The sequence below is a fragment of the Mercenaria mercenaria genome, chromosome 8, assembly GCF_021730395.1.
Source record: "Mercenaria mercenaria strain notata chromosome 8, MADL_Memer_1, whole genome shotgun sequence".
Lineage (NCBI taxonomy): Eukaryota > Metazoa > Mollusca > Bivalvia > Venerida > Veneridae > Mercenaria > Mercenaria mercenaria.
In genome coordinates, this window is record NC_069368.1 from 11,953,173 (window position 1) to 11,977,021 (window position 23,849).

Sequence of the window (23,849 nt, forward strand, 5' to 3'; positions counted from 1 at the left end):
AAAGAATGCAAGCTGCAGGCTTCGATTTCAAAATTTCTATAAAACTTTAAAGTTTTCAAAATATGTTCAGCCTTTACTCTTCGTCAGAAATCGTGTCATACATAATTGGGTGAAGCATGATTATTCCTCTCTTTCAGGGGTGCCAATTTCTAACGATTTAAACAGGACTCATTTCTATGGATTTAAACTGGACCCATGCACATAAACAACATCATAGCAAAAGCAAACAGTTCACTCAGATTTATCAAAAGAAACATCAAAACATCAAACAGAAAGGTCAAAGAAGCTGCTTTCACTAAATACACTGCGGCCAGGTATGTTTGTAATAATTATTATTTCGCCAGCAGTTTATAACAAATGATAAACAACCTCCACTGGAAAATCGAAGGGTCAATAACTCTCACATGTTCCTTTATAAAATTGAACACCAGCTTGTTTATGTTGACCAAGATCACCTCATACCTGCTAGAAATTGGAACTGCCTCATACCTCAGTCTCGAACTCAGTACCACCTGTACTCCTTCTTTCCTAGAGTTATACGTTACTGGAACAGTCTTCCTGGTCATATTCAGTCTAGCCCCAGCCTCAACATCTGCTGGTGACGGTCATTCCTTTGCTCATAACTTACTGTTTTTATTTTTTAACCTTTGCACTCAATCTTTTATCTTGTTTATAAAAAAGATTCTAACTATAACTTTAGGTATTCAAATATTCTTCAGGTATCACAAGTCAAAACTTCAAATTTTGGTAAGAACTCCTTCAGGTAGGCTGCACCTGTTCTGTGAAATTCCCTTCCTGAAAGCTACAGAAATGCTGTAAATTTCAGTCAGTTTAAAAATCAGATCTCTTTTTGGAATGGAAATGATTGTAAATGTTCTTTGTGCAAAACTTGAAGCTCTCTAATACATTCTTTGGAGCCAGCATCCTAGCAACACCACAAGCAGTTAATTAAATCTAACTTTTATCTTTTATCTTCACCAATCAATTTATATAGCTGTTTTATAGTTATTTTATTCATACATCTCTTCGTCAAGCTAATGTTGTATGTTTTGAAATATCTGACATTTAATGCTTTTTCGTGTATCTTTTAGATCTATAGAAGTTTTAACTTGACATTTTTGTACATGTATAATATTTATGGACTTAAGGTTAAGCAGTATATCACAAAACAACAGAAATTATTGGTAATCGAACAACATCTTGACAAACAACTTATCTGTCCGATACATGTTTTACTGTTCTGTCCCATAGAATTGGATACTTGAAATATTTTAAAGACCGACTATAAGCAGAAAACTGCTATTATAATTATTGTCGTTTTCAAGGAGTGTTTTTAATAGGAGCGTAAAGTTGTGTCAACAAGGAGATAGCTTGCACTAAACAAATCCATTCATTCCTAATGGCGAAACATAAAGTTATAAATAGTGCTTTATCTAAACAAAGCAAAATGCCTATCAACATAATATTCATTTAATTTAGCCTTTTACACGTTTTATGCTAGAATACCGTAAACACATGTCTCTAAATTGTATTTTTGTACTTGTCACATGAATAAATGTTGAGTTCTGCTCAACCCGGGGCTAGAGGACATAGACGGTTGCTTGCATGTCCACTACCGTCCATGAACAGACTCAATCAAACCGAGCCTGCCACATTTTCACCTATGTCTTAAGAGTAAGAGTGAGGTTAGGTGCACCATAAACCGGTTTAAGCTACCAAGCGGTGGTTTTGTCACTGACCGTTCCAAGGCGGTGCCCCACTGTGTTCCTTTATTTGTTTGTTTTGTCCGTGTGTGTTTGCTTTGCTTTGTGTGTGTGTGTGTGTGTGTGTGTGTGTGTGTGTGTGTGTGATGTGCGTGTGTTGATCGTGTACGCGTTTGGGGAGGCTGCGTTGTTAGAACGTGGCCTTTTCTGTTGGATATTCTTCCTTGTTTTTTTTGCTGGATGACCTTAGGAGTTTCCACTTTTTTTGTATTTTATTTCCTGCCAATATCTGTGAAATTCTTACGGATAAATAAGTAAACAGTATTCGTAGGAGGAATCAACTCCCAGTCCAGCTAGTCACAGCTAAGACCTTGGAAGACTCCAAAGTGCGTGATTGTAGCTGGTCTTGACACATACAATATGTTTTATCTGCACATGTCTCGCACCTCACTCTAGCTTGTACATACACTATTGTACTATCAAATGCAAATGTTCTGTACATGTGTGTTTAGTGTTTTTCAGTAGCTTTTGTGTACTCTGTAGTTTGTTTCATCAGTGTTTCTTTCAGTTATTTTTTTTTTTTTTTGGTTTTCTTTGCATACTCTTATTTCCTTGAAAGATTTTGATAGTTATGCAATTTTTATCATTTTAATATTTACTATGTGCATATGTTTGCATCAGAATAGCTGCTGCTGATGCAAACATATATCCCTTACTTTTAGTTACTGTAAATATAATAGGGTTATTTGTTACAAATCGGTTACACCTTTATATCTCTATTAAATAGCATTCACTTGTGTCTTTTGTTAGCTTCATAATTACTTTAGTTTGTGTTTTTTAACTATTGATCGTTATTAGTACTGCGATCTGGTATTATTTCTCATTTATTAGCTTGTATTGTAGATTTGCATCAGCTTTTATCATCTGCTTTGGTATTCAGTAGTTTGAAGCTTTGGAAGTTTTGCACTTTGCTATTTTTTTTATTTATTTTTACTGAATCACTCTCTTATGGGCTTTAGTGCTAACAATTTATGATTAATTTTATGCATCTTAGCTTTTAATTGTGTGTTTTCTTATCCATTATATTTGTTAATTTGTTTGAATTGTTAATGGGATAATTATGTTTGTCGGAAAATAGCTTGTATTAGCTTATGTTTACATTGTTTGTTAAAACCGACGGTAATTAAAGATTATCTTATGACAATGTCCCAGAATGGACTTCAGTACAAAACTGAAGATTATGCAGAAAAAAGACATGTATAAACTTTTTTTTATAATTTATTTCCATTTCCACATCCAAAGTATCATACATTCATCACAAACATTGATTTTATGTACCAAAAAAGATATTTACATAGAATATCAAACGTAGCTGGAAAAATAATTCTACCTACATAAACAAGATTTTTTGAAAGTGTACATGTCTATTCAAAAAAGAAGTAAATTTACCTATATAAACCAGTATTGTTTGAAAGTGTAGAAGTGTACATGTCTAAGCAAATAAACATTGTTCATTATCTTCAAGTAATATCATCTTGTATTCATATGGAAACCATTCTAAAAAGATAAACTAGTAATATATTAACAGTGAAAAGCCCGTACACATGATCAGATAGTTTTTCAAATGCTGTTTGAGTAACTTATCAGTAAATAAACTTAACTTGCAATGTTTGAGTCTACATTAATATCGTTAATAATTGTATTATAATTTGTTATCCTTGCTCGAAAGAAAAAGAAATGAGTACGAAAATAACAAGGACAAATTGACAAGTAGGTTCCAGAAATCCAATTACACACAATAAATTAGCGGCTTAATAAGCATACATAGTTACCTTGCTTAGCTTAACTGCAAGGTTTTTTATCATTAACATGATATTGATCTAGGAGAGAAAACTCTAACAGATACTTTTCGTTGGAGATTGCAGAGTTGCATATCTTCTCTAAAATAACTTATTCAACAAGTAATATGTGAAAAAAAAGGAGAAAAAATGTAGTTTAAAAAGTACAAGGTCAGAATGGAAAAGAGTCAGTAATAATATCCATTAATGAAAAGCTAAAATGTTTCATAGATAGCATGTAATTCAGACCTAAGTTATTTTTTTACTGAGAAATAAAAACAGAACAAAGAAAAAGAAAAAAAAAGACAACAGGCGCAGTCACTATGAAGCCCCATACCCACGTGTTACACTTCACCATCTACAAATAGAGTCCTAAAACTTTTCCATTTTCTATCAAAGCTGTTCATGTTTTGGTTTTTTTTAGCAACATACTTCTCAGTTTTCAAATGTATTCTTAAACTATTAATAAACATCTGTAAGGTAGGAACCGCCTCCTTAAATTTACTTTGATAAATAGTGTATTTTCCAAGCAGCATTAATAATAGAGTAGCTGCACTGAAATTTGAGTTACCTAATAAAATATCTGATATTGACCAGTCAATATCTGCATTAGGACATTTTCTTTTTATCCATCTTTTGACTTCTTCCCAAAATGTTAGTGAAATTTGACAGTCTACAAATAGATGCTCTATAGTTTCTGAGTGATTGTGACATAGAGTACAGAGATTATCATTTCTTTTTCTCATTTTTCCTAATAAATAGTTTGTGCCAATAATTCTGTGATTTATTTTGAACTGAAACCACTGAAGTTTTGGGTCCTTTGTTACTGCAAATGGAGATTTATATATAAACTTCCAATTGAAATCAGCATTTAAATTTAATTTGTCTCTCCATTTTCTACTTGAATCTGGTAACTTATGAAAGTTTAACAAAAAGTCATAAATACACCTACAACCTTTTTTTGCACTCTGAATGATTTTTATTGGTAATGGTTGCAGAGGATTTTGCTCTCTGACGGCATAATGAGGAAATCTTAATTTATCTAAAAATTCCCTAATAGATTCAACTATACTTTGGTACTGAAGAAAGTTAGTTTGAATATTATATAAATTTATAAAACTGTTAAATGATAACAGACTTTCATTTCTATCCAGGAAGTCATTCACCCATTTTACTCCCTTTTTAAAGAATCTCGAAAAATAGTAACTTACTCCTCCTATTTTAAACATACTATTATGCCAAACTGGTAAAACACAGAAATCTTTCCATGATTTTAGAAGACATGTATAAACTGATACATTTAACACATTAAAGCTTTAGTTCTTTAAGCAATATTATAAAAAGTTTAACTGTCTTAACAATGCACCCTAGGAGATCCATTTCTACTTTTAAACACTAGACTTGTGTCTCCATTTTAAAATCAGTGAGTTGTATGTGTATGTGTGGCTGGTAAGTATATAATAAATGAGAATTTTCAGACAAAACAAGTTTTATTTGAAGCTTGGTTTTAAGGTACTTTGTTCCAGATATATAAATAAGTGTAAGTAATTTTGCTTAAGTCTGATTTAACCGTTTATTATTTTATTTTATTTTATTATTTTATGTTTTTCACTTTTTGCAACTTTATTTTACTTTGCCATACAAATGTACTTTCCGCGTTATTTGTAACCCCTGGATCCAGTGTAAACAACATGGCGTCTAATTGACAGAAGACAGGTGCCCTTGCACGATGTAATTATTTTTTTGTTTTGTATTGGCATATGCATCGGGTTGTAGAATATTCTTGAGTTCTGGGTAGCTCTCACTACAAACACTTCAATCATGTTTATGTCATATATAAAGATACTAAAAAATTATTTGTTTTGTAAGGCAGTGGCTACGATTACGGTACCGTAATCCTAGCCTCTGGTTCTAGGATTACGGAAGTTCCGTATTCCTAGACAACCCTATGAGGATAGGCTAGGATTACGGAAGTATTTAAGGGGAATCAAATATATGTTAGGACATGCATAAATGATGTTGTAAAATTACTTATTTCACTATTATTTCGTGCTATCGATCCGCTGTTTTGGGTTAGTATTATCTTAATGGTGGCACACGGAAATATTATAGAATCATCTATGTTTCATATATACCTGCAATTTTTGTCATCAGATCAACACAAATGGTCTTTAATAACATACAATATGGTTATAAATAAAAAAAAATCAAAGTATAGAATATTTTTTTAAACCTAACTTTTACCCTCATATTTTTATAATATTTCCGCGGGCCGCCATTAATATACAGTAGCGTTTAGGATTATACTAACCCAAAATGGCGGATAGATAACACGGAATAATAAGGCAGGCATCAAAAATCGCTATTTTAATAAAGTGAAATAAGAGGTTTACAACATCATTTATGCATGTCCTAACATATTTTTGATGTCTCTTAAATACTTCCGTAATCCTAGCCTATCCTCATAGGGTTGTCTAGGAATACGGAACTTCCGTAATCCTAGAACCGGAGGCTAGGATTACGGTACCGTAATCGTAGCCACTGCCTTGTAAAAAATGAGGTGAATTAAAAAAACATCCTTGTTTTCTCATAGGCCTATGTGTGTGTTTTAGTCCCAATAACAGAGTATCCAATTCATAAACAGTATTTGGGTGTAATCTTGTAGAAAATTTACTTGTATAAAATTTTAGATATAGCCATGGTATGTTAAAGAAATTATCCCGTTTATAATTGTTTTGATAGAGTATTTGATACCTGGTGCAGCTCCAACCTTGGAAATGGACTAAGTGTATAGTCCAATAATAGAACTTTTCAGGAAAGCATGATAACTTTTGACTGTTGCTGCCCAGTCACATGCAAACTTATTCTGCATATTTCTGTTAGCAGGGTTTTCATTGTTATTTGTATCAAGAGATAATTTCTGATAAATAAGCGATCACAGACTGGTCCTGATGTGAACAGATAGTAATTAAAATAGTATTTTTGAAACTCCTGTAAAAACAACCCATTCACAGCCAATTCTAACCGATGGATTCAGTCAGCAATCGGTTAATAATGAAAACCCTAGCTGTGTTAGGAAACCCCGCGTGAATGAAATATGCTGGGAACGTTTTCTGGTACATGTACAATGTGTTTGTAATATATACATCTATGAAAATGCATTTATGTTGCCATTAAGGATAACATGGTGTAATAGCCATATTTCATATCTTGTAACTGGATGGTAATATTTAAATGAAATTTGGTCACTTTAAAGACATTCAAAATTAAAAACGTTTCACCGAGAGATTTTTCGAATTTTATCATATTTTGGGGAGATAATCGATATTGAAGTTAACATTGATACCTATGGGAAATATATAATTTCTTTGATTATAAGAATCTGAACTTGAGTTTTGAGAAAATTTTGCGGTAGAAAGCTGCATTATATGATTCTGATACAAATATCAAAAAGAAAGCTGAAATTGCCCGTAGGGAAAAGAAGAAAACTAATTTTTTCCAGTTTTCAGGGGAGATAACTCATGATAAATCAAAATTATCAGGGGAGGTAATCTAAAGGAAATTTTCGAGAACTTCTGTCACTATATAACTTGTCAATATGCACCTTATTTCTATCGTTTGACTAATTCAAAGCTTACATTATCAAGTTGTATGTATGCTTTTGGTGAAATTGAGGCCTATTACGGGTAGTCATCCTTAAAATGTCAGCGAGGTCATTTTATTTTATTTATTTATTTATTTGGTTTATACTGTGTTGGTGTGCCGTAAAACCAAAATAAATAAATAAATAAAATATAAAATGATCTTGCTGACATTTTATGAATTTTATATGTTTTGTGTTTTTTTTTCTGCAATTTAGTCTCATTGGCAGTATGTGAATATGCAATTTGCTGTGTATTGAAACTGGTGTCGGGAATGATATCTTCTGGCACTTGTTCATGGCTGTGCCATTAATTAGCATTTCTATTTTTGGCATATGGCTGGCAGTTAACACAATTTTGTAACTGTAACTACATGTAATTGTACACTGTGGATCAAAGGTTGGCATGCTACACAATATTTTTGTTTAGTCATATGGATAACAGTAGAAATTCGCATGACATTCCAAGCACGATCGTTGTGCGAATAATGAAAAAATCGGCTCGACATTCATGCGGATAAAGAAAATTATCTACATGTGCAACCGTTATGCCATACATGTCAAGTTCTGTGGACAATTTTCCAGGAGATTTCAGTTGAAAATCCATTGAAAATCCAGGAGATTTTACCGACCAGCATTTTTTGGAAATTTTTGGACGAATATAAAACTGTAAAACAGATTAGATCTAAATCATTTTCCTTTCTGACTTGATTAACTGATTTGGGCAATGTTTTCAGGGGCTTTTTAAGTTGCATTTTAAAACATTTTAACCCGTATCATGCTGGACAATATTGATTCTGCCTTTGCAACAAGTGTAGATCATCCATGCAATCTGATCATGATCTGCACTGTTCGCCATTCAGTCAGTATCTTTTTGGTATGCACCCCATTTAACAGTTAATGGTACTGTCCAAATGAAAGATGGACAAGTTCATTATAGAAATTCAGCAACAAAAAGTATTGATTTAAATTTTATGCCCCTACTTTTGGAGGGGGCGGGGGGGGGCATATAGATTTGCCCTTGTCCGTCCTTCCGTCTTCCGTCCGTCCTTCCGAGAATGTTTTGTCGCACATAACTCCGAAAGTATTTGACGTAGAGTCACAAAACTTTACAGGAATGTTGGTCAGCATGTGTAGTTGTGCACCTGGGGTTTCGCGTCTGGATTCATTCAGTCATGTAGGAGTTATGGCCCCTGACTTTGTAAAAATTGGTCATTTTAATGTTGTGTCGCGCCTAGCTCCAAAAGTATTTGACCTACAGACACAAAACTTTACTGGAATGTTGGTCAGCATGTGTAGTTGTGCACCTGGGGTTTTGCGTCCGGATTCATTCAGTTGTGTAGTAGTTATGTCTCCTGACTTAGTAAAAAATTGGTCATTTTAATGTTGTGTCGCACGTAGCTCTAAAAGTATTTGACCTAGAGTCATGAAGTTTACAGGAATGTTGGTCAGCATGTGCAGTTGTGCACCTGGGGTTTTGCGTACGGATTCACTCAGTTGTGTAAGAGTATGGCTCCTTACTTAGTTAAAAATTGATCATTTAAATGTTGTGTCACGCATAGCTCCAAAAGTATTTGACCTAGAGTCACCAAAGTTTACAGGAATGTTGGTTAGCATGTGCAGTTGTGCACCTGGGGTTTCGCGTCCGGATTCATTCAGCCAAGTAGGAATTATGGCCCCTGACTTTGTAAAAATTGGTTATTTTAATGTTGTGTCGCGCCTAGCTCCAAAAGTATTTGACGTAGAGTCACAAAACTTTACAGGAATGTTGGTCAGCATGTGTAGTTGTGCACCTGGGGTTTTGCGTCCGGATTCATTCAGTTGTGTAGTAGTTATGTCTGCTGACTTAGTAAAAAATTGGTCATTTTAATGTTGTGTCGCACGTAGCTCCAAAAGTATTTGACCTAGAGTCATTAAGTTTACAGGAATGTTGGTCAGCATGTGCAGTTGTGCACCTGGGGTTTTGCGTACGGATTCACTCAGTTGTGTAAGAGTTTTGGCCCCTTACTTAGTTAAAAATTGATCATTTTAATGTTGTGTCGCGCATAGCTGCAAAAGTATTTGACCTAGAGTCACAAAACTTTACAGGAATATTGGTTAGCATGTGCAGTTGTGCACCTGGGGTTTCGCGTCCGGATTCATTCAGCCAAGTAGGAGTTATGGCCCCTGACTTAATTAAAAATTGGTCATTTTAATGTTGTGTCGCGCATAGCTGCAAAAGTATTTGACCTAGAGTCACAAAACTTTACAGGAATGTTGGTCAGCATGTGTAGTTGTGCACCTGGGGTTTTGTGTCCGGATTCATTCAGTTGTGTAGTAGTTATGTCTCCTGACCTAGGAAAAAATTTGTGTCCTTTGTCTTGTAGTGGGGGCATCTGTGTCCCATGGACAAATTTCTAGTTTCAATTATTATCACTTGATTGTCATTTAATTAATAAGTAGAGGAGTTGGATGAAATTTACTGGCAAGTCTCTTTTATGTGAATAATCTGCAGGTCTTTTTAACATTCCTAGATTTATAGCACATGAGCAGTAGCTAACATAGATTGGAAATAAAGCTATTTCACCATTTTAAATTTATATTGAAAAGTGCTTTTTACTCATAAAAAAAATACAAAATAATAGCAGTTAAAAAATGTTTAAACCTGTCTCTAGTTAATTCTTCAATCAGTGGGCGCATTCGGCATACATACTCGAGCTAACCCGAGTCACCCTGGGTATTACTCGTGTATAACTCGTGTAACCCTGGCGACATTAGTTGTGTCACCCGAATTCTACCCACCTCCTGAAGCTGGGAAAGGCGGGTGATCGTATCCGAATGCATTAACACTTTAAACATGGTGTCATTGGTAGACTTGTAAACTTTTGAGTGCAATAATTATTACTATCAAGGCTTTATCTCAATAACCACAGATGATATTGAATTTGAAACTTCAAACAACTTTTTCCACTCATCAGACCTATCAAAATAATCAAATTAGATAACTCTTGATCGAATCTAATGTAAATTATGGGTCTCATTTATAGACATATTGCTTTGAAACCTATTTTTACTTTTTAAGGTCATTAACTAACCACAGATTATCAAGTCCCATTACTTTTATATGTATTTTGACAAAATTATGCCTGACCCTTTTGGACTTAAAAAAAAATGCAGCTTTAAGTTTTACATGCAAGTTAGTATATCCAAACTAATGCAGATGTTTGGTTAAAACTTCACACATTTCTACGGGTCTGTAGAATAAGGTTATATCAACACATCACAAGCCTCATAACTCTTACTTGAGTCAGACCCCTTTTTGGGGTTAAAGTTTTGCATGCAAGTTATTTTTTAAACTAATGCAGATACTTGGTTGAAACTTCACACATGTCTTCCATGTTGTAAAGGACATGGCATCAACTTCCATAACTCTTACTTTGGCCAAGTTATGCCCCACTGTTTGAACTTAGAAAAAGCTGGTTAAAGCTTTGCATGCAAATTACTATCTCGGAAACTAATGCAGATATTGGATTGAATCTTCCATACATGTCTCTAGTGATGTAAAGAAAGGTCAAAGCATCAATTCCCATAACCTTAATTTTGGACAAGTTATCCCCCCTTTCTTGTGCATAGATATAATTGTGTTTGCATGCAAGTTACTATCTCCAAAATAATGGGGACATTGGGTTAACATTTCTCACATGTCTTCAGGGTTGTAAAGCAATGTAAAAGCACCAAGTTCCATAACACTTACTTTAATTTTGGCAAAGTTATGTCCCATTTTTTTGTAGTAAGAAAATGACAGTTAAAATTTTACCATTAAGATGCTCTTGTCAAAACTAAGGGCGTTACTGGGTTGAAAACTTCTTATATCTATTCAGGGTTTTAAAGCGAGATCATTATTAAGATTCAAGTCAAATAATCCTTGAATCATTATTCCAGTCCTAGAACCGAAAGTCATTCATATTGACAATTGCCTTCGAATAGTGGAGCGTGCTGTCATTGTTATTTTAAAACCTTTTACTTTCTTCTAAATGCAGAGTAACTTTGAAATGCTCTTTTGGCATTCATGCCCCCATCTGTAATACTGCTGAATAGGACAGAGGTTTAGAAATCTGCTTCTTACAGCAACATCCATGTCAAGCATATTTCGAGGGTTCTCGATCTGATTCTTAAAGCTTTTAAGTTTTCATTCTAGGTTCACAAGGGACAACTTTGAGAAAAACATGTAGGCTTAAGAACACATAATTAGTGATAAGGACAAATAATCCACAAAATAAGCCACACATTGATGTTGAAGTTATTAGTAAAAAATTCAACCTCCCTACTTGCCGACAAACCTTCTTTCATACTCATATGGTACTGTTCTCTAGTTAGCTCAGTAGTTGATGCACTGTACTGCCAGTCCAAATGTCATAGGTTTGATCCGGTTAGCAAAGAATTTCCTTCCATGGCCATTTGCAATCTGCCTCAGTTCATACGAATGTATAGTTGTCAGTTCCTTTTGAAAGTGCACTGGTAAGCCACTTAGGTTGCTAAGCTTGCCAGGGAGAGTGAACATTTGATACCATTAGTGACTGTCAGTCATATATGGCAATATGATTGTTGGAAATGGTGATGAACCCAATTGAACAACATCAAGAACTAGTACTTGTCCTTTTAAAAGTCAAACTAGCATTTAGCACATTTCATGGCTGTACTACCTACAAAGTTTGAAAAAGCATACTGTTTGTTATGTGCTATTTGTGAGCATGGTGAATTAGGGATTGAAACCATTAGCTTGGAATTTTGGATTTCCGGGAGATTTTTATGCACCAACTTGGAGGGGGAGGGTGGGGTGCATATAGATTTGCCCTTGTCCGTCCGTCCGTCTGTCCTTCCTTCTTTCCGAGAATGTTGTGTCGCGCCTAGCTCCAAAAGTATTTGACGTAGAGTCACAAAACTTTACAGGAATGTTAGTCAGCATGTGTAGTTGTGCACCTGGGGTTTCGCGTCCGGATTCATTCAGTCGTGTAGGAGTTATGGCCCCTGACTTAGTAAAAAATTGGTAATTTTAATGTTGTGTCGCGAGTAGTTCCAAAAGTATTTGACCTAGTGTCACCAAAGTTTACAGGAATGTTGGTCAGCATGTGCAGTTGTGCACCTGGGGTTTCGCATCTGGATTCATTCAGTCGTGTAGGAGTTATGGCCCCTGACTTAGTAAAAAATTGGTCATTAGCTCGACTATTCGAAGAATAGTCTAGCTATTCTACTCACCCTGGCGTCGGCGTCACACCTTGGTTAAGTTTTTGCATGCAAGTACATACAGCCATCAATTAAAAGCATATAGCTTTGAAACTTATTTTTTCTTTTTCTAGGTCAATTACCAACCTCTCTGGGTCAAGTCCCATAACTCTGACATGTATTTTGAGCAAATTATGTCCCCATTTGGACTTAGAAAATTTTGGTTAAAGTTTTATATGCAAGTTACTATCTCCAAAACTAATGCAGATATTGATTTGAAACTTCACATGTGTTTTGGGGTTATAAAACTAGTTGATAGCAGCAAGTCCCATAACTCTGACTTTCATTTTGGCCAAATTATGCCCCCTTTTGGACTTAGAAAATTCTGGTTAAAGTTTTGCGTGCAAGTACATACAGCTATTTCTAAAAGACATATAGATTTGAAACTTATTCTTTCTTTTTCTAGATCAATTACCAACCTCACTGGGTTAAGACCCATAACTCTGACATGTATTTTGAGCAAATTATGTCCCCTTTTAGACTTAGAAAATTTTGGTTAAAGTTTTACATGCAAGTTACTATCTCCAAAACTAATGCAGATATTGATTTGAAACTTCACATGTGTCTTCGGGGTTATAAAACTAGTTGATAGCAGCAAGTCCCATAACTCTGACTTTCATTTTGGCCAAATTATGCCCCCTTTTGGACTTAGAAAATTCTGGTTAAAGTTTGGCGTTCAAGTACATACAGCTATTTCTAAAAGGCATATAGATTTGAAACTTATTTTTTCTTTTTCTAGATCAATTACCAACCTAACTGGGTCAAGTCCCTTAACTCTGACATGCTTTTTGAGCAAATTATGCCCCCTTTTAGACTCTGAAAATTTTGGTTAAAGTTTTACATGCAAGTTATTATCTCCAAAACTAATGCAGATATTGATTCGAAACTTCACATGTGTCTTCGGGGTTATAAAACTAGTTGATAGCAGCAAGTCCCATAACTCTGACCTTCATTTTGGCCAAATTATGCCCCCTTTTGGACTTAGCAAATTCTGGTTAAAGTTTTGCGTGCAAGTACATACAGCTATTACTAAAAGGCATATAGATTTGAAACTTATTTTTTCTTTTTCTAGATCAATTACTAACCTCACTGGATCAAGTCCCATAACTCTGGCATGTATTTTGGGCAAATTATGCCCCCTTTTGGACTTTGAAAATTCTGGTTAAAATTTTACATGCAAGTTTCTATCTCCAAAACTAATAGAGATATTGAATTGAAACTTCACATGTGCCTTCGGGGTTATAAAACTAGTTGATAGCAGCAAGTCCCATAACTGATATTCATTTTGGTCAAATTATTCTCCCTTTTGAACTTAAAACTCTTTTGATATTTAACCTTTTTAGGTAATATTTTCCTGCTTCTGGGACAATATTTCGAATAGTCGAGCTTGGCTGTCTTACGGACAGCTCTTGTTTTAATGTTGTGTCGCATGTAGCTCCAAAAGTATTTGACCTAGAGTCACCAAAGTTTACAAGAATGTTGGTCAGCATGTGCAGTTGTGCACCTGGGGTTTCGCGTCCGGATTCATTCAGTCGTGTAGGAGTTATGGCCCCTGACCTAGGAAAAATTGTCATTTTAATGTATGCGGTGATGGATTGAAACCATTAGCTTGGTGATCCCCTCCTGTGATCCCCTCCTGCAGGTGGGGGGACAGTTTTTGAAAATTGACTTCATTTTGTGCAGTCTGGCTGCTTTTTAGGGTAGTACTTTGACATAAAAATTTTATGCACATGTGTATTGTGCGTAATGGTAGTATATGGCCTCATGTGCTACTTAGCTTGAGTAAGTTAAGTAGGTAAATCATACAGTGACAAAAATTAGGGTCACCTCATGTACCTGTACTCTATGGATATGTAGGCCTACCTAGTTCCTTAACCTGATGCAAGTCCCAGTAAAAGTGCTGGCTTAACTTTCAAAATTTTCAACAGAATGTTTCTCTTAATGGTCTAGCTATTTACCACAGCTGACACGTGCACAATTTATATAATTTCTTGTTACAGTGAAATCATGAAGATGGAGCAAGAACAGGTTCAACTGAGGCTTTTTGAAATAGGTCAACTTTCAGGTAACGGCTCAAAATATCACCAAGGTGACGACCTTCAAAAAGCTGTTGAATGCTATGATAAAGCTTACAAATTGGCAAGGGAGGTGAATGATGATAAAACTGAGAGAACATGTGCTTTTAATCTTGGTGCTGCATATATTGCAATCGGAAATCCCAAGGAGGGATTAGAGTATTTACATAAAGCACACCCTCCAACTGGTCAGAAAGATGAAAGTTCAAATGGTGATTTATATTTTAATATGGGACTTGGCCATGAGAAGATGAATGAAGAGGAAAAAGTTGACAACAATTCTAAAAATGAGAAGATAAAACATGATGAAGAAGCTCTTAAATATTTTAGAAAGGCACATGAACAATACATGAAATTTGAAAGAGACAAAACAGACCTGCAGATTCAATGTTTGGAAAAATGTTTTCAAATATATCACAATTGGAAAGATAATTTACACAAGGCAGAGATGTGCCAGATAATGGCAGAAGTTTATATTGGCACAGATCAGTTAAGTCAAGCAGAAAAGCTTTGTGAATGCGCCACACATTTACGAATTGCAGGTGAAAAAGAGAAGGCTGCTGCTCAAGCTATGAAGTGTAAAGAAGTGATAGAAGATTGCAAAGCACAAGGTCAAGATTGTATTGTAGCAGGTAGGTTTGTAGTTAGAAATCCATTAATTTAACATTTTTAGTAAAGGGCAATTATCATACGTTCAGTGTAAAAGAAGAAAGGTCTGTAAAAGTTTGTGTTCATTTTAGATATATAGTGTTCACTGTAGGAAGACTCAAATGATAATTTTGACCTTCTTGTCTGTTTAATGGTATGTAGTGGAAACTGAGTTCATATCATTTCTTTTTTATGCTGTCAGAAAATGTTGCTGCTCTATCTGTCATTGTGTATGTTCATACATCTGTACATCCTAGCATTCTTGTCTGGGATATTTCTCAGAAACCATTGGCATTGGCATTTCGTTTTACACAGTTGGCATTACACAGTTTTTCCCCCAGTGAGTTTCTTCCACTATCAGAAAAACTAATTCCAACAAAAAAAACTGACTAGTGGGAAGAAACTGACTAGTAAGTTTTTTCCTCAGGGAAAAGAATTGACTAGTCAGTTTTTTCCCCAGGGGGGGAAAAACTTGGCTGTTACACTGGTCAGATTTTGTAATATAGAATTATGGACCTTTAATGACAATTTTTGAATAAAATTTGTTCAGATTTCTTCCCTTCTACTATTGGTGGGATTTTAATGAAACTCCACTACAGGTTTTATGGTGGAATGCCTTTTAGCTGGACAAGAGGCTATTATACTCACCCTGGTGTCAGTGTTGCTTTCAGGTTGAAGTTTTATGGCAGACTTCTCAATTTCACTATTTCTTCTTAACTAATGCTCCTATCAGACCTCATGTAAGGAATGATCTCAGCAAGGGGCAGATATCTTTCAGTTAAGGGTCAGGCACCCCAAAGTTCAAGGTCACTGGGGTCAGATATATAACATTGGTTAAAGTTTTATGACAAACTTCTCACTTTCTCTATTTCTTCTTCACTAATTTCCATATAATCATCAAACCTCAGATAAGAACTGGTTTTAATAAGATGTAGACATCATTTTAGTTCTGGGTTGGGTTGGGTACTCCAAAGGTCAAAGTCATTGTGATCACATTTTGTGAAAGTGTTGGATAAAGTTTATTGCACAATAAACCCTCCCCATTCCCACTTTCATTTTATTCCATATCGATTTTAGTATCCTCCATAAACACTCCTTGTTTTCTCCATCCCCTGATATGCTCCCATCTCTTGCCTCTGCAGTTAATTAAAAACAATTGTACTTTCTTTTCATGTTTCTTTCTTTTTCAGTTGCTTGTGTTTCTCCATATTGTTTCTTTGTACACTTCCAATCCAACATTACACCCCGTCACAGTCACACCAACACAAGATAATTTTTTTGAAAATTGTGTAATTTCTCTTCTGCTTTCACTGTTTTCTGTCATTTTCTCTTTCCTTGTTGATGAATGTTATCTGAACAACCAGGTTATCAAATTTGCTCTCCTTCTGACGTTCTTATTTTCTGGGTTATGGCCCTTTGATTTTTAGACGTTCAGTCTACATAGAGTCTGTTCCAGCATTCCTGTCCAGTCTGTTTCTCAGAAACTATTTACTGGAATTCAAAGAAATTTCACAGAAAGCTTCACTTCCAAGAAGAGATGTGCATATCATTGCCAATCAGATATTTTTATTAAAGAATTACATCCCTTAAATGGTAATTTTCAAACAAAGTTACCCGCCCGCTTAGCTCAGTAGGTAGAGCGTCGGTCTACTGATCGAAGTTTGATCCTCGGGCTGGGCGTATGTTCTCTGTGACTATTTGATAAACAACATTGTGTCTGAAATCATTAGTCCTCCACCTCTGATTCATGTGGGGAAGTTGGCAGTTACTTGCGGAGAACAGGTCTGTACTGGTACAGAATCCAGGAACACTGGTTAGGTTAACTGCCCGCCGTTACATGACTGAAATACTGTTGAAAAACGGCGTTAAACCCAAAACAAACAAAACAAACAAATCAAACAAAGTTTGTCAGGACTACTTATCCATCGCTCAAGATCTTTTTTTGAAAGCAAATCTTCTTGCAGGACGAGTAGCCTAGAATTTTCGCTTGTCCAACCCACAATATTTACTTGCCCTGCAATTCACTTGAAGAAAACCGTTTTTTTACAGACAGTATTTGTTTTGAAGTCTGTTGAATATGATACATACCAGAATCTTGTTCTTTTGAGCATCTAGCTGGTGATCATAATGTGAACAGGACTGATTTTAGAGTTGTGAACAAGTCAACTTCCATTTAAGGTCTTTTAGCTACCCTGCTTGTGCAAGGCTCCATTTTAGTTGGATTAGTAGTATTCACTTTTTGGTCAAAACTTACATTTGTTGTCCTACAGGATTAGTACTTCTTTAAATGCATGGCAACAATTATGTTACCTGTGTAGTGGCTATTTTTCTGGATTTTCTAGATGAATTACGTTACACTGTCACTTCCTGGTTAAGCAAACATGCAGACCTACCTTAATTTCAGAATAGTCCTTAATACTGGAATAAATTTGCACCTGTCAATTCATATGGCTGTTGCACTAAGTAATTTTTTATTTTCTGGATTTTATATGCCTGTTTTTCAGCACTTACTTTGTATGTTATTTGAAGTGTTTGCAACAGACAATATTTCTAATTTATAATTCAGTCAGAAAGAACAGCTGAATGTTTTTTTCTTTTCAGGGAAGATTTGGAATGACCTTGGACTTGTGTTCACACAGTTACAGGAATACTACAAGGCAACTTCCTGTTTTGAGAAAGCTGTTGAGCAGGTGCAGAGCAGTCATGGAAGTAACCCACAGCTTGAGGCTGTTGTCTTACAAAATCTTGGTGCTGCCTATAATTTTCAAGGAGACTACCAGAGGGCCATCAAATTTCACGAAGATGCTGCTGCTAAATATGGTAAGTTTAACATTTACACTGCTAAATTTCTAAAATGGACAGGCCTATCATTCAGTTTGGGCAGTACCATTTATTATTCGAAGGGGTGTTTACTGAAATTTAGTGACTGAATGGCAAACACTGCAGACCATTATCAGCCGGCACGGATGTGCAGGCTGATCTTGGTCTGCACTGGTCGCAAAGGCAGAATCACATGCCGCCAGCAGGCTAAAGGTTAAGCATTCTTGAGCATTACCTGCTACAGAGCAGGATAACAGATAAACTTGTCAGTTTACTTTTTTAATCAACCAATGGATGTTTATACAGGTAAGTTAATCTAATTGAAGAAAATTAGAGCCTATAGGTTTTTGCTTGATGTTTTTTTTACAGTCATGGACAGAACTTATCTATTACAAATATTGTCATCATCTGGCATAAATGGTATTTATTAATGCAAGATTAGATTGAATGATAACAAAAACGAGAGGGCCAAAGTGGCCCGAGGTTACTCACCTGACCTTGTCTGTTTGACCTTGAATATATGACACAATGAATCATGAATGGTAATAATTGTGTTAAGTATACAAAAAGATAAAACAGATCAAGTGCCACCATTTGAAAACATTTGATTCAGATGAGCTGAAAACTGAAATATTTTCAGTATTAATGCTGTTCAATTAATGTTTATTTTCAGCATCAATTAACTACAGAAATGGACAAGGTCAATGTTTTACTAATCTTGCCTTTGCGCTGAGTCAGCTTGGGGATCGAGAAATGAAACAGGCAGAAATAGCATTCCATCATGCTTTGCAAGCATCAATAGACACAGGTAAGGAAATGACATTCCAGTATGTCTTGCAAGCATCAATAGACACAGGTAAGGAAATTACATTCCAGTATGTCTTGCAGGCATCAATAGACACAGGTAAGGAAATGACATTCCAGTATGTCTTGCAAGCATCAATAGACACAGGTAAGGAAATGACATTCCAGTATGTCTTGCAAGCATCAATAGACACAGGTAAGGAAATTACATTCCAGTATGTCTTGCAGGCATCAATAGACACAGGTAAGGACTTGGCATTCCAGTATGCCTTGCAAGCATCAGTAGACACAGGTAAGGAAATGACATTCTGGTCTTGCAAGCATCAATAGACACAGGTAAGGAAATGACATTCCAGTATGTCTTGCAAGCATCAATAGACATGGGTAAGGAAATGACATTCCAATCTTGCAAGCATCAATAGACACAGGTAAGGAAATGACATTCTGGTCTTGCAAGCATCAATAGACACAGGTAAGGAAATGACATTCCAGTATGTCTTGCAACATCAATAGACACAGGTAAGGAAATGACATTCCAGTATGTCTTGCAACATCAGTAGAGACAGGTAAGGAAATGACATTCCAGTCTCGCAAGCATCAACAGATGCATGTATGGACTGACCAGATATTGTGTTATTAGATGTAGATGAAACTGTAATTTTCTACTTACAATACAGAAAGTATGCAAAAAAACTTTCCATATGTTTCATCAACAGTTCATAAATTTTTTAGCTTGACTATATGAAGTATGGAGAGCTGTCCTACTCGACCCGGTGTCAGCATCGGCGTCCTTTCGCGTCCACACTTTGGTTAAAGTTTTGATGCACTTTCTCTTTATCTCTGTAATTACTTGATGGATTTGTTTCAAACTTAAAATAGTTATTCCTCATGACCACCCTCATCATATGACACAAGGGCCATAATTCTCACACCAATATTTCATGAATTATCCCCATATTTTACTTAGAATTTCAGGTTAAAGTTTTGATGCTCTTTCAGTCTATCTCAGTTATTACTAAATGGATTTGATTCAAACTGAAAGTAGTTGTTCCACATCATCTCCCACATCATATGACACAAGGTCCTTAACTCTGGTACAAATATTTAATGAATTATCCCCCCTTTTTACTTAGAATTTCAGGTTAAAATTTTGATGCACTTTCAGTCTATCTCAGTTATTACTAAATGGATTTGATTCAAAATTTAAATAGTTGTTTCACCTTATCACTCACATCATATGACACAATGTGCATAACTCTTGCACCAATTTTTCATGAATTATGCCCCTTTTACTTAGAATTTAAGGTTAATTTTGATGCATTTTCACTATATCTCACTTAGTACTAAATGGATTTGATTCATACTTGAAGTAGTTGTTCCACATCATCACCCACATCATATGACACAAGGTGCATAACTCTTGCACCAATATTTCATGAATTATCCCCTGTTTTACTTAGAATTTCAGGTTAAAGTTTTGATGCACTTTCATTCTATCTCAGTAATTACAAAATGGATTTGTTTCAGACTTAAAATAGTTGTTCTACCTTATCATCCACATCATATGACACAAGTTGCATAACTCACCTTATCATCCACATCATATGACACAAGGTGCATAGCTCTGGCACCAATTTTTCATGAATTATGCCCCTTTTACATCATATGACACAAGTTGCATAACTCACCTTATCATCCACATCATATGACACAAGGTGCATAGCTCTGGCACCAATTTTTCATGAATTATGCCCCTTTTACGTAGAATTCAAGGTTAATTTTGATGCATTTTCACTATATCTCAGTTATTACTAAATGGATTTGATTCAAACTTGAAGTACTTGTTCCACATCGTCACCCACATCATATGACACTTCCACATCGTCACCCACATCATATGACACAAGGTGCATAACTCTTGCACCAATATTTTATGAATTATGCCCCCTTTTTGCTTAGAATTATATTTTATTTTTTTAGTGTTTTGATACACTTTATCTTTATCTCTCTTATTACTTAATACTTTTGATACAGACTCAAGCTATTGTCCAATATCTTCATCCACCATTGGAGTCATTCCAGTGACAGCTCCAGCTTCCTCAGATGTGCCCAGTTTCACTATCCAGCATCGAAATAGTCGAGTGCGCTGTCTCCTGTGACAGCTCTTGTTAAATATTCTTTTCTCAAAACTGTCAATACTGAGCCCCCACTGTCATTCTGTTGGATGGATCTAAATTAGATACAGTTATTTACCTTTCATGCATGTTTCTTACATGTATCAATATGTAAGCAATTACTCTGAATGGCACTCTGACAATACAAAAATCAATATTCTATAGATCTGAAATATTTTACGTCAATCCAGGAAGCTGCTCTCATGAATAGTTAATGCAGATTTGATGATATGTCTCAGTCTATTAAAATTTGTCATAATTTACAGAGAATAATGTATGTCATTATTTCAGGCGAATGGTACATTAAAACTTTAAAGCTACCTGCCCACAGATAAGGTTTTTAGACATGTTCATTTCCATTAAGTTAATAAAATCTGGAAAGTAGATCCCTCAGAAGGAACGAGAACAAGGCAAACAATGAAAATTGCAGACTCGGTTTGATTGAGTCTGTTCATGAGCAGTAATGGAAAATGCAACACTGCCAAGGCCCCCTAGCACCGGCTTAAGCAGTATTCAATTTTCAAATCTAAATGAGTTGAAATCAATGATCCCGAAGAACCAGAAAATATAACAACACTGAGATGAAGTCAGAGCGACATAAGCATAGGATGTATGTATGTCATTAAAAATGGTAAAGTGAATTAAAATAAGTGTTAGATGTTTGTAAGAAAGCAAGAAGAATGTTGATTTTCTTCATTATTTTAAACACTTTATAACAGTTTACTCTCTTCTTCTGTCCTGGGGTTGAAGTCTTGGGTGGCATATAGTGTTTGAACTGTCTGTCCATCTGTCATTCCATCCACTTTCTTGTGTACTCATCTCCTCCTACAGTTTTCATCCAATTCAAATGAAACTTGTTATAAAGCATTAGCAAGAAGTGGACATGCACATATTGTGTGGACTTCCTCGACCAGTCATTATTTTTTGAGTTATATCCCTTGTTTTATTCAACCATATTACAACTACTGATACACCTGTACATTGTATATTCAGCTCCTATTACAGTTTCCATCCAGTTCAAATGAAACTTATTATACATAGTAATATGAGTGGGTGGGGTATCATTTCACATGTCTAGGGCATGATATTCCAGTGAGGCATCACCATAACTTTGGACATTGTGCCGACTGCTACAAGTAGACACGGTAGTTTATATGGCTGAATAATTGTTGAAAAATGCTAAACCCGAAAACACACACATGCACGCATTCATGTATGCACACATGCACATGCACCAACAAACAAAGAAATACATCAAACAACGACATATGTACCATGTCTACTCTATTCCTACAGTTTCCACTTAGTCCAAATGGAACTTTGGCATCATTGACAGGAAGCGGACTTACACAGTCATATTATTGGGAATTAAACGTCAAATTATTTTTAGTCCACCCATGATTTGACTTTATATTTTTTTCTATGAAGCCCTTTCAGGGGGCATGTGTCCTACAATCTTGACATCATTCTTGATGGTAACTAATTAGGATATCTTGCATGTCTTCCTATTATTTTGCTTGAGTGAACTCCTATGTTCTTAAAGCAGTATTCTTGTATATTCAATAAATATATCTAAAACATTATATTTAAGACTGAACTGAAATTGAATTATTTCTCCTTCTAAGTGTGTATTAAACATACTTTAGTTTGAATATAAACGCTATATCCGTACACATATTTTTCATCAGTTTTAGAGTTTTAATAAAGTTTTAACTGGTTCTTACTGCCACAGGTGGGCTTTAGCACAGGTTCACATACAGTCAAACCTGTGTTAAAGACCACCTCTAAACAGAGACCACCTGGCTCTAAAGATCACATGTTTTGTTTCCCTTTTTAACATTTACAGTGTATTTTAACCTGTGAATAAAGACTACCTCCCAATAAAGACCACATTTTGGCTCACCCAAGGGTGGTCTTTATAGACAGGTTTGACTGTATATGTATTCAGTACATATATATGTAAGCTTTCAGCCTTCTACTTTCATTGAATAGGAAAATAACTGTTTTACAGACTTGGCATCTTTCTTTTGTTTCCAGATGACCAGCACATGAAATGGCAGGCACTAGAAGGTCTGGGGGCTGTTAACTACAACCAGGATAATGTCAAGGAAGCTGTTGACTTTTTCATAAGGGCTTTGCAGTGTGTCGGCGATAGTTACAAGGCAGCCAGTGAAAGGATTAAGAACAAAATGCTGCTTGCTTTGAAAAGGACCGATTTAACAGAGGCCCCTTATAGGGGTCAAGCTCAAATGATGTATACGGGGACTCCTATGTCAAACAGAATGGAGAGGAGAGTATTGATGTCAACACATGGTCCAGTTGAAGAGCACAATAAGCTTAGCACTACACCAGTATGTTTATAGATTCTTTATTAAAACAGTAAATGTTCATTTGAATGTATTTTTTAAATGTTTCACACATTTTATCACAAGCACCACAAAGAACAAGGATTAGAAACATTAGGATTACCTGTAATAAGCCCTGAAGTACAAATTCCTCTGGACAATGTTTAACCAATGTATTTGTTTTAGACAAAATAACCTTCATCTTGTCAGACCAAGGATAATTGTAATCAGCTGTAATTAATTACATTTGTTCAGGTAATCACATGTAATTGACACATTTTTGATTACATGTATTTCAACTGTAATGAATTACATTAAAAAATCATGGTCCGCTCTGGCTGAGTGATTAAGGTCGCTAACTTCAGATCACTTGCCCTCCACTAATGTGGGTTTGAGCCTGACTTGAGGCATTAAATTCTTCATGTGAGAAAGCTGTCCAGCTTATAGGAGGTTGACAGTCCTACCCAGACGCCCCTTTGATGAAATAATGCTGGGGGGTGTTGGGGGTGCACCTGGGATCTTCCTTCACCATGAAGAGCT

At 35.5% G+C, this 23,849-nt stretch overlaps 1 protein-coding gene across 4 annotated transcripts in view; it reads left to right on the top strand.

Moving 5' to 3' along the window:
- Window positions 1-5,221: 5,221 nt before the first annotated feature.
- Window positions 5,222-23,849, top strand: part of LOC123565502 (dentin sialophosphoprotein-like) — a 64,798-nt gene continuing 46,170 nt past the window's right edge. For all 4 annotated transcript variants that reach the window (XM_053549378.1, XM_053549380.1, XM_053549381.1 and 1 more), the window contains exons 1-5: window positions 5,222-5,272; window positions 14,444-15,150; window positions 17,768-17,986; window positions 18,660-18,794; window positions 23,002-23,315. In XM_053549378.1, the coding sequence (XP_053405353.1) occupies window positions 14,451-15,150; window positions 17,768-17,986; window positions 18,660-18,794; window positions 23,002-23,315 (1,368 nt within the window). In that variant the 5' untranslated portion in view covers window positions 5,222-5,272; window positions 14,444-14,450. The remainder of the gene's footprint in view (window positions 5,273-14,443; window positions 15,151-17,767; window positions 17,987-18,659; window positions 18,795-23,001; window positions 23,316-23,849) is intronic.